We start from the raw sequence: 13,062 nt of genomic DNA on the forward strand, positions 1-13,062 counted from the left end.
TTTAGTGTATCAGTAGACCCATGGATACAAAGGGTCTGGTTGGGGGAGTAGGTTGAATACTTTTTAAAAATTGTTAGGGGGATAGGGTGTATACTGTTTATTATAAATTGATGCATATTTTCTCTAAATTTGGTATGATTTCCGTATTTTGTTAATTTTTGGCGAAATTCACAGGGCCCACCTCAGTAGAGGGGGGCCTTATTAATAAAGCTGGGGGGGAGTGTAGTATTCGTAGGGTTAGTTTTAGGTCATCAGACAGACCATCTAGAGATGTCCGAAGAACTACCCAGAAATCCCTCTCTTCCGGTAATGAATAATGGCTATACAGACGACATATATCACTGAAGAGCAATCCGGCCGTTCCTGACTGCAGGAACGACCATCCAAGGTATCTATTGGTATTTAGATATACTCGGAATCACAACACTTTTATAAATTTTGACTTGGATGGAGAGTTGTCTCATTGGCACTCATACCACATCTTCTCATATCTATGACTTACGAGTATATTTACTCTTAAGATTTTTTGTGAAAAGAGTCGCTGGTATTTTCACCAATAAATCTACCAGGTATAAATCCCGTCTGATCATTATTAATCAAAATTGATAAAAACAGCGACTCTTTTCACAAAAAATCTTAAGTAAATCTTAAGAGTAAAAACTATCGTAACTTTAAGAGTGCTATTACCCACTCTTAAGTATATATTTTAAACTTAAGAGAAATCTTAAGAGAAATCTTAAGAAAATAAAAATGGCTGCCTTAGTTATTTTCAATGTTATAAACAGAAGAGCTTTAAGAAGAGATCGCGTTTTTCGTGACAGGACAGATGACCTTGATTTTTTAAATGATGACCAGTTAATTGCACGGTGTCGTTTCCCCAGGCAGTCTATTTTGGATTTAACAGACACGCCCAGAGATGCCATTGAAAGACCTTCCATCAGATCAAATGCAATCCCTACCCATATTCAAGTAAGTATAACAACACAAATCAAACTTTTTTCTTCCGTCTTGTAGTTGAATGTGCAAATTTGGTGCTCTCTATCACGTCCGCTATGAAGTGAATGGTTGCAAATTATGTTACGCCAATCCCGAACACATACACACAAGCAAGACTCAGTCGAGGTTGTACAGATCTTTTAGAACGTAAAAGATCAATAAACCTTTTTTCCAAAGCCTATAATTTGTCAGTCTGATTATTGTACACACAGTTGCAGAAATGGACACATTTGGGTGAGATATGAAGAGTATTCGGATGAAGAGGGGGTTGTCAGATGACCTGCTTTCGACCTACATTTATTTAATCCATTTCAACTGCACATATGCATATAATGATGCATGTTCGGGTTTCAATAACTAGGACAACAACAGTGCATGCTTATCCGACTTAGAAATGTAGTAGTTGCTTTCAAAGCCGGACATATAATTTATTATTACAAATTTAATTCAATGTAACTGTTTCGGTCATGTTTTAAAAGGTAATAAATTGCTTCTTAAAATTTTGTTTACAATTAAAAGATATGATGAGTTTCATGAAAACACTTGGTATTCTGCATATCTGACATTAATTTCCATATACAAGGGTCGTCCCATGTCCGTGCTTAGGGCCGCAGAATACTTTGTCGAAAATAGGGTCAGTCATTTTGATGACGAGTGAAAATCACAAAAAAAAAAATCGACAACATTAAAAAACATAGAAAACCTATGACCATTAACTAGTAAATCTAGGAATATTGTCATTGAAAATTTAACAAAGCCTCCACTGACTTTAGTTTCTTTTTTTTTCAATAAACATTATTATAGAACGATATATATATACTGTTTCATCATAGGAACTGATTAAAAGAGAGGCGAAAGATACCAAGGGGTCAATTAAGCTCAAAGTTCGAAAACAAAACATTAACACCGTGACGATAATAAAAAAAAAAAACAAGACACACAACACTTCACTTACCACAACATAGAAAACTAAAAAAACTGATCAGAAGCAACCCCCCCACCCCCCCCTAAAAAAAACCGGGGTGATCTCAGGTGCTTGTAATTAAGCAATGATGGCTTTCATTATACTGCATGCATTTCCATATATTCCCTAGTCATGAGATTGTAATGTCGTGGTTCTGTTGGGTAGTTTTCTATCATTTTTTTTAATTATTTTTTTTTATTTCAGTTTTAAATATATGAATCCGTCCCGGTTGGTTTTCTCGTTTAACCAATTAAATGTTTTGTAATGCCAAGATCTTTTAAGCTTCAAATACGATATATTGAATTTTGCGCATTTTTTGAAGTCTGGCCAATGGTTACCTAGCTATAGCTGCTTAAATATTAATTAACTTTATTAGTATGTATAGTTGTTTTATCAACATTCATGCCAAATCAATACAATTTTTTTTCAAAGTATATGGATTCTGTCCAGTGTCCGATCGTGATACATTATTCACAGCGCAGATACATATAAAGATTCATTCGTCTAAATCAATGTTTCCGTTCGCTTTACCTCTCGCAATTTCCAGTAGTGTGTACACTACTTGCAATATCCGGTGCACAAATTGTTAATGACATGCAGTCACAAAGATGTTCAATCCGTCCAAACAAATCAGTTTATCCTCAGTTGACAAAATCTTTATAAAATCTTGCAAGTTGCAGGGCGTAATTTCGGCGACAGTTATATTCCGAATAACACATTTATATTGTTTTCCTATTTACCCACTCATTGTATAATCTCGTACCCCGGAATTTGCCTGTGGTGTACTACATATTGCTGCAGCGTGTAATATATATATTTTTTTTCTTTTTCGTAGGTTATGACAACATTGAGAATATTGGCAAAGGGTGACTATTTGTCAGAAGTTGCAGATTTGCATGGCATTACCATTGCGTCTGCATCTAGAGTAGTTCATTCGGTTTGCGCTTCTATTTGCGACAGGATTCAGAACATCAAGTTCCCAAGAGAAGAAGCCAAACAGAGGAGGGTAAAAGAAATGTTCTACGACATCAGTAGCTTTCCAAATGTGTTGGGTGCCATTGATGGGACGCTGATTCCTACCCAAGGGATGGCAGGGGATGATGAGCCAAATTATGTGTGTAGAAAACAGTACCACGCAATAAATGTGCAGGCCATCTGTGATGCAGAATTGAAGTAAGCTATTTTTATAAGTTCATCATCAGTAATTGAACAAAATTAACAACAACATTGTATAAATTAACTATAAATGGTTTTTATGCTTAAAAAAATCAATATTCGAAAACAAGTATGTGTTTACTTATTTACATGTATATAGAATCTCTTTGACATATTCCCCGTTTCCACTGATTCTTTTTCAATATAAAAAGAAGATGTGGTGTGATTACCAATGAGACAACTCTTCACAAGAGACCAAATGACACAGAAATTAACAACTATAGGTCACCGTTCAACAATGAGCAAAGCCCAAACCGCAGAGTCAGCTATAAAAGGCCCCGAAATGACAAATGTAAAACAATTCAAACGAGAAAACTAACGGCCTAATTAATGTACAAAAAAATGAACAAAAAACAAATATGTAACACAGCAACAAACGACAACCACTGAATTACAGGCTCCTGACTTGGGACAGGCACATACATACATAATGTGGCGGGGTTAAACATGTTAGCGGGATCCCAATCCTCCCCCTAATCTGGGACAGTGGTGTAACAGTACAACATAAGAACGAACTATAAAAATGTGCTCTGCCGAGCGCAGCGGGATACGACCGCAGAGGTCCAATCCTGAACAGTTGGGGCAAAAATGGACACAATATTCAAGCTTGATACAGGTCTGAATTTGGATTTTAATTAAATATTTGACACATTATAGGTTTCTGACACAGAATAAATGTAGTCAAAGAACTTGAAATTGGTTAAATGATTTGAATTGATTTTTCAATTAAAGATTTCTTGCTGTTGTGCAATACTTAGTAAATCTGATTTCAGACTATATACAAAGAATAAGCAAAATCAAAAGAACCCCCCCCCCCCCCCCCCCACCCCCAATACTTGGTAAATATGTTTTCAGACTATATACAAAGAAAAAGCAAAATAAATTGTGAGAAAAACCGAAAATTTGAAAAAAAAATTAAAAAAAATTTGCCCCCCTCCCCAAAACAAATATTGACCCCAAATAAAAATGTGGTACAATTTAAGAGATATCGATACACTATAACACAAGTTATTGTCTGAAAACTAGAAAAATGCTACTTTTTGTGGTATTGAAACTTTTGGTTAAGTTTCATAGAGATCCATACACTTAAACTAAAGTTATTGCCCGGAAACCAATCTGTCTTCGGACGACGACAATAATGTGATAGCAATATACGATGCAAATTTTTTGCGGTCGTATAAAAATCAGGTGAAAAAGGCTTACCTCATCAGATGGATAATACAAATAGAAACACATCTAAAAAAAACTTAAATTAAATGAAAGCAAATCTAGATTAACAATATTACCAATTCTACTGCCTTAGATGTGCATTCACCATATTAGAGTGAATGGTTTCTGCTAGCATAAATAATTAAAAAATAAATAGCCAATAAACATAGTCTGAACAGAAACCAAGGAAAAAATCCAAGTCAGATTTGCATTTAAATGAGTATCTGGGATCATGATTATTTTTTCAGTAATAAAGTGTTTTTTATTTTATTTAAAAGGTTTACACACACAGTTGTTAAGTGGCCAGGAGCCCCTCATGATGCCTTCATTCTGGCCAATTCAAATATACCAACAATAATGGAGGGTCGGAATGGATGGCTTCTTGGGAATTCCGGCTATGGATTGAAGAAATGGCTCATGACTCCCTTAATGAATCCCAATTCACAGAAAGAAATAGGCTACAACAAGTCTCACTGCAAGACGAGGAACACAGTAGAGAGGGCATTTGGTGTGCTTAAAGCTCGCTTCAGGTAATCTTTTAATACTTGATAAAAGCTCTTTTGCTGTTATCTTACTTTCTGTATCATAAATGACTTATTAAATTGAAACAATTTCGTTATGAAGAAAGCAAATATGTATGCTCTGACTCATCATTTACTTAAATCAAAATGTCTTAGTTCCTCAACAATGAGAGGTCACGTATCGATCCATCTCCACTTGACAGGCTTAAGTTATAATCACATTAAAGAATCTCTTAAGCTTAACAAAGTTATTTTTGATTTTTACAACACTATAACAGGGTTGGTGTCTTAGGAGAGAATGGATGTGCCCACCAAACAAGACAACCTGTATTTTTCTATAATCCAATCTCAGTCGAGTCGCTTAATATGATATGTTATCACAAAATAGATTGAAGCAAAATACCAAAAATGATATATTTCATTGATAGAAGGTAGAAATATATTTTAACTAATAAGGAGATGATTCCTGAGTTATGCCAAGAACATTAATGGGCAAAGGTATGTAAACTGTTACCTATAATTGCTTACATCAACAGGAGATGGAATAATCTTTAAAAAAAAACCCTGTAGTAGTTGTAGCTGTGGAATAATAATTCACAATTTAAACTAGTAACCAATTTAAACATGTGAAACTTTTTTTTGACAGATGTCTTCATAAAACCGGTGGATCCCTCCAATTCAACCCTCCTAAGTGTTGCAAGATGATTGGGGCATGTTTCAGACTGCATAACAAGGCTTGTAGTGATGGGCTGCCAGTACCTGAAGATGTGGACATTCAACAGTTAGCGCATCATAACATTATCAATGATGACAAACAAAATAATGAGGCAAACGCTATAAGGAGGAGATTAATCAAGAGATTTTGAGTCAAATTAAATTTGGGAAAACACTGATTATGTAGTGATTAATTTTTCAAAATACCAAAAAAAAACAAAATAACTTTCAGAAAATTTAATAACTGGTGACAAACAATGGAGATCTATTCCAAACTGGTGTTCTGTCCGCTGTGAAGCTCTTATGGCTTCTAGGGCCACAGTAGACCTCCGTTGCATCTCCAGCATCTGCTCCATGATCTTCAACTTTTTGGCTCTGTACATCTCTATTTTTTGGAGCTTACTTTCTTCAAGTAGGAAATACCGCTCTTTGGCCTCAGAGGCAGCATCTTGTTTACTCATGGCAGCTATTAAACAAAAATATATATATTGTTTAAGCATGAATAGTGAAATGAAAGCTACTTAAAAAATCTTTTTTACATTTTATCCATGTTCTGCTTTGTACTAGACAAACTTTAAAAAATAGCATCTCTGCCAACAAGGTTGCATTGATTAACACTACAATTTTCCAATTTTTTTATATGCTTTATTCAAATGCTTTTTTTTTGGGTGCACTGTATGTGATCATATAATTACGAGCAACAGATCAAATTTGAGTTGCATGCTGATAATGTTAAATTTGTTAGAGTTATTGCCCTTGAAATATAAAGATTGCATAAAATATTTATTTTTAACAGCCAGTAGGGGATACTGTATTGCACAAGAAATACTCTCAGAATTATTGATGATTTCATTTATTTTCCTGACAAAAGCACAATATGATTACCCCTTTTCTTCCCCTTTGATGCAGAAGTTGCAGGAGCACTGCTACTACTGGTTTCTGCTTGTGAACAAACATCTGTAAATATAAAAATTTAAGACAAAATTAACAATCATATAAGTATTAGTATTGAATCATTATTTAATATGAAGCAGTTGGCTGATTTCACTCATTTTTTTGTGGAATTTTGTTGTAATTATCTTATAAATGTAATTGCGCTTTTTTATAACTTGGTTCTGGTTGTTGTTGTCTCTTATATATATCAGCTTTGATAATTGAGCAACTAGAAATATGCAATGATTGTATCTTCATTTGTGACATACCATATTTGACTGTATATCACTCTTTACCTTTACTTCTGACACTTTAGAAAATTCCAATTATAGTATAAGAGTTTAAGTCGAATCGGTGATCATGAATTTGACAGCTAGTGCCCCTTTAAGAAATTCTTCTGAAATCATCAAATGCCATGAAAAAACAAAAATTGTGGTGGTTAAATTGTCTTTATATCAAAATGACACAAAACAAGAATACCGTCATTAAAATCATCTGTTGGAGTTCTATCATCTGGCATTTCATCCACCGACTGAATCAAGTTATCCTGTTGAGCTACACTTAGAAAAAAGCAGTCTCTGAATATAAATAAAGAACATGTATTTTAAAAATTTAACTGCAATTTGTATAATAGACTAAAGTTCAAAATGTCTGTACCTGTATTAATCAAATTTTGCAGAATGAATACAATAGTATCATGGACCATTGATGGAATATCTGGAACAGACAGGTGAACTTCTTTAAAAGTGCTAATGTAGTTGGTTAGTTCATCTCTCAATTCCTCTGTAATGCCCTTTGTAAAATCTTTATATTCATTCACCCTAAGAATATTTTCACCAATTTTTGGTAGTGACTTGGAGTTAGATGTATACTGTTCCAGAAATTTCTTAATCTGAAGGTGCATCTCTTTTGCTTGGTCAAGAACCATACAGGTATTAGTCTTATAACCTAAATGAAATAGAAGGGGTTTAACTGTTTAAATTTGTAGAACTATGTCTATTAACAGTTGACAGGATGGAAAATTGAAGCGATTACTACTTCTATATAAAAGTAACCATGATTTGAATAGTGGCTGTCATGGATGGAAGTAATTCTAGTACTTGATCTTTAACTTGTCATGTTATAACTATACAAGAAATATCAAATTAATGTCTTCGACAAGCATGACGAAAAAAAAGATGTGGAAAACTGAAAATTAGTGGAACAAAAGTGTAAAAATATGTGGGTATTTTTTCATGCTTGACATCTGCAAACTTAGGACATAAAACGTTAGTATAATATTAGTCTAATTATCAGTCTTATGCCAATTACATATTCATCTGGTGGGCTATCATTGTGTGAAGTTTCATTTTAATCCATTCACGTGTTAAAAAGAAGTTGCACTTTCAAAACAATGGACAGACAGGGTGATTTATACACTGCATCCTTATACCTATATACCTATAAAGGAACCTCCAAATAAATAACTGTATTCAACATACAAAAATATCTTACCAGGATTGCATGCAGACATAAAGAGTTGTGTTAATGCTGGTTTATCAGTGTTTTCCTATTGCTGATATTCACATTTCACAAATTAACTTACATGTATTAATGATATTTCAAAATGACAATGATTTCATCAGCTAACAGTTATAATTAGAAATAAATGTAGATAGTGTCTACATGTGGACACAGATGATGCCCCCGCTTGCATAGCATATAGTTATAAAGGGACATAACTGAAGAACGGTAAAAGTGACGCTACCCAAATTTGAACTTGATCTGAGTTTTGTGGTAATAAGCATTGTGTGTAAGTCTCATAACATTTGGTTGAGGCTAACTTAAGTAGAGAACAGAAACTTAAAATTCAGCAATTTTTCTATTTGTAAACACGCATAACTCTAGAACGGTTGTGTATTAGTTTTATAACATTTGGTTGAGACAAACTAAAGTTAGAGAACGGAAACGAAAAATTCAGCAATTTTATGTTTATAAAGGGACATATCTCAAGAATGGTAAAAGTGTTCTCACCAAATTTCGTACTTAATCTGTATTATGTATTAATAAGCATTGTGTATAAGTTTCATAACATTTGGTTGAGGCAAACTAAAGTTAGAAAACGGAAACAAAAAATGTGTACTTGATCTTAGTTTTGTGGTAATGAATATTGTGTATAGGTTTCATAATGTTTGGTTGGGGCAAACTTAAGTTACATAATGGAAACTAAAAATTTTGCAATCTTTCGATTTATAAAGGGGCATAACTCAATAATGGTTAAAGTGACACTACCGTTACTGACTACCCAAATTCAACTTGATCTATGTTTTATCAGTGGAAGTCAAAATTAAACATTGCATTGTATAAAGCATTGATTGTAGTTGATTCAACTATAATCATGGACAAAGGAAGATAACTCCAATTTTATAAATTACTTGATATTTAGAAGAAAATACAAATTTTGCAATTTTTCCATTTATAAAGGGGCATAACTCTAGAACAGTTAAAGTGACGCCACCAAAATTCAAACTTAATCTGTGTTTTGTGGTAATAAGCATTGTGTATAAGTTTCGAAACATTTGGTTGAGGCAAACTCAAGTTAGAGAACGGAAACCAATTTTGGGACGTACGTACGTACGTACAGACGGACAAGGGTAAAACTTAATGCCCCCACCGCTACGGCGGGGGCATAAAAAATTGTACATAAATATATATATATATATATATATATATATATATATATATATACTAGAAGAAACCCATGCCAGCGCGGTTTAAAGGATACTTGAAATGTTTATGGTTATATACACAGCACAGCCCTACATCGTTCAGTTTGGTTTGTGTTTCTCAAACTGTTTTTTGTGCACTGATGCATGATTTTTACAACAAAAAAGAATAGTTTGTATGCATGATTTTATCGTTTGTCAGTTTTTCTTCAATAAGGAGTTTGAATGTCCATTTGGTATCTAATGTTTCTGTGTGACACAGGTGCTCCGAAAGCGGAAATCAGAGGAGAAGACAACTAGTTTTTGGTTTATTTAATTAAGCTACTGTAATTAATGCAATTAGTATATGAAGTTATAAAGTATATTACACACATTTTATGCACAAACTATTTTTTATTATATAATACTTCAGACAATCATCAACTCGGAGACAAACCAGCTACAAAATTTCAGTATACAAATTTAATAGTATAGATGTGTGTTACGATTAGCCATAAGCTTCTTTATATTACACAAATCTTCAACATGAAAAGTGATTTATAAGCAAGTAATTACAAACCAATTTCATTTGGTTGTCCTCCAACTGCACAACTACCACAACTAATTCCATCTGATGTGTCTGATGTGTCGAAACCACCCTCAATTCCTTCAACCATTGTTTTAGTGAAGGTTCCAATAATCTAATTCAATAATTAAATTTTATAAGTTATGGGTAGATAATTCTTATACAATTTGCATATAAGGGAATAAGCTCATATGATTGGTCGATAAGGTACAGAAATCACTGTCATGTAACATTCATCATCAAAACATACTAATTAAACAGCTGTGCTTAGAGCGCATGATACGCCTCTATTGGGCAATTAGCTGCGGAACCGTAGCTCTTTATGTCCTTATGTTATTTTTTGACTATTTGCGGACCATAGAGCTACGGATTTTTCCTATTTCAAAACGTTCGGAATTGCGACCCAGGTTCAGGTCGCACTTATTTCCCAAAAAAATATTGTTTATAATACATGCAAAGCTTGTCATTATATATAGTTCGTTTCGTTAGACATTTTTCTAGGATATGACGTACCTATTTATGTTTGAATATTCATTTCCTTAACACTATTATCTAATTATTCCCATTTGTAAACATTCTCCGCCTATTTTGTTCAGCCATATTGAATCTCGTCGTGACGTCACGAAAAACAAGAAAAGATAACTCTAATATCCTCGATCTCCTATGTTGGAGGCGAGGAACGCCTACGAAAAACAAGAAAAGATAACTCTTTTAATAAAACACGTGTTGGTTTGTTTACTTATTTCTAAGCGAGAATCGAGTGTTTTGAAGGCTTTACAATATTAATTCATACGAAATATTTAAATTGCTGGGAAGAATTATTATTTCCGTTAGTATTTAACTTTAATTACACGTTATTTCATTCAAAAAGTCATAAAAATAAAATAAAAGACAACGTAAACAAACCAACACGTGTTTTCATCCAAGAGTTATCTTTTCTTGTTGAATAATTAGATAATAGTGTTAAGGAAATGAATATTCAAACATAAATAGGTACGTCATATCCTAGAAAAATGTCTAACGAAACGAACTATATATATTGGCAAGCTTTGCATGGACGATCACAATAAATTTTTGGGAAATAAGTGCGACCTGAACCTGGGTCGCAATTCCGAACGTTTTGAAATAGGAAAAATCCGTAGCTCTATGGTCCGCAAATAGTCAAAAAATAACATAAGGACCTACGAGCTACGGTTCCGCAGCTATTTGGCAATCATATAGAAATTGTTGCTTATAAATGAAATTGGAAAAGAAGGCATAAAATATTGCTTTAAATTCAAATTGTTAAATTCCTGCAACTCCGAAACAACAAATAAATAAAAAAAAATCAAAAGGGAGCTTCCTAATATCAATCCCACAATAATGTAAAGTTTCAAGGAAATAAATCTATGCATACTAGAGTTAACGTGCAAAATGTGAAAAATTGCCTTAATTCAAATGGTCAAAGTCCCATAACTCTGAAACGACATGACAATTTTTTTTCTAATTCTAAAGGGAGCTTTCTTTTGTCAATCCTAATGTTGTGTTAATATAACATAAGAAAAGGTTAAAAGGAATTTGAGCTATAGCCAGAAAACTGGAAAATCCCTACTTTTTATGAATAAAATCCCATTAATCCCAAACGCAAAATCTTAAATTTATAGAAAAAAAAAGGAGCTAACATCAAAAGATATAAACAATTTACCAAAGTTTTATGGAAATTGGTGAAAGCGTTTTTGAGTTATTGTCCGAAGTGTTGACGACGGACGGACAGACAACGGTATACCATAATATGTCCTGTCTTAGACGGGCGTATAAAAATGGAGTCAAGGGTCCAAGTTTAAGACTGAACTGTGACCTATAATTGCATGTACATGTATTTACTACTTTATGTCTTGGATGGAGAATTGTCCCATTGGCAATTATACTAGATCTGCTTTATATGTTTATATGTGTGTAACTTATTACTTATTATATAACTATAGCTACATGTAACACTGCCGCCTTATTGTCTGGCTTTTTGCAATGGACACAGTGCAGGCGTTGTTGTCTCATCGGCTTTATCTAGGGTTGTAACACAGTACATGATGTACAGTTGCAAGTAGATGGTGTACCTTTCAGATCAGCTATTTTGTATGTCGTAAAGGATGTTAATGTTAATTAAAATGCCGCCACTCCAAATTTTAATTTTATTATACACGTCTAAACATGTGACAACTTTATGACAGACATTCTCTATCGGATAACACGTGGTTATACAGGGCTAACACCGCCTGCATCGTGTCCAACGCCCTAAACCACTCGACCACCTAGGCTACATATAAATATAGCTTTCGGTGGTCGATGTAATGGTCGGTTTTATCGTTGTAACACAGTACATGATGTTGTTGTATATCATATTTGTATTTCGTTCATTTCTTTTTTACATAAATCAGGCCGTTAGTTTTCTCGTTTGAATTGTTTTACATTTGTCATTTCGCGGCCTTTTATAGCTGACTATGCGGTATGGGTTTTTTCTCATTGTTGAAGGCCGTACGGTGACCTATAGGTGTTAACTTATATGTCATTTGGTCTCTGGTGGATTGTTGTCTCATTGACAATTATACCACATCTTCTTATATTTATATTTCCTCCGTTTATTGGACTGAAATACCAAAACAAAAGTTTGTAATGCCCCCTTCACATACATGGTTTTTTCTAATAAGTCCTTACGGATCGCCAACTCGTAGTTAATCCCAAGCATCCGTAAATAACTCGTTGGTATCCGTAAATAACTCGTCACAACTCGCAGACACTCTTACGGATCCGTGAAAAAAATGATGAAAACAACACGGTATAAATTCCATGCGTTCGAAGCGCTTTTCTGGATTTACCTTCATCAGGACCGCTCAAAGCCGAATATTTGAAATCCAAGGATGTATAAGAACCGAAACATTTGAAGAGCTATATGACAAAAAAGAACCTAAAAATAGCAAAATTTATCTAAGGTAAACTTTGCCTGAGGGAGTTGAAACCTTATTTTCTTTCTAATTTCAAAATGTATTAATGGACAATTTTATGAAGGATTGTTATAAATCATGTCAGTACCGAAGAACAGACTGCTGAGCTAATAGATAAAGTGGCAAAAGCTGTAGCAATATGTGCACTGAGTTGATTTATGTGGAAAGTCAAGCGCATATGGGAGTCCAACGTAGTTACTAGTATTTGATACTCTGATCTAATCTTCGCTAAGTAATGGTGCATTCATTTGGGGCTCTCGTA

At 33.8% G+C, this 13,062-nt stretch overlaps 1 protein-coding gene across 1 annotated transcript; it reads left to right on the forward strand.

Annotated features, from left to right (window-relative positions):
* The first annotated feature begins 2,808 nt into the window (after nucleotides 1–2,808).
* Nucleotides 2,809–6,072, forward strand: LOC127720946 (putative nuclease HARBI1). Its single transcript, XM_052227676.1, has 3 exons — nucleotides 2,809–3,133; nucleotides 4,663–4,914; nucleotides 5,552–6,072. Exons 1-3 carry the CDS (start codon nucleotides 2,976–2,978, stop codon nucleotides 5,769–5,771), a joined length of 630 nt encoding a protein of 209 aa, XP_052083636.1. The 5' UTR covers nucleotides 2,809–2,975; the 3' UTR covers nucleotides 5,772–6,072.
* The last annotated feature ends 6,990 nt before the right edge of the window (nucleotides 6,073–13,062 follow it).

This window comes from Mytilus californianus, unplaced genomic scaffold (assembly GCF_021869535.1).
Source record: "Mytilus californianus isolate M0D057914Y unplaced genomic scaffold, xbMytCali1.0.p SCAF_11, whole genome shotgun sequence".
In the NCBI taxonomy this organism is placed as follows: Eukaryota; Metazoa; Mollusca; class Bivalvia; order Mytilida; family Mytilidae; genus Mytilus; species Mytilus californianus.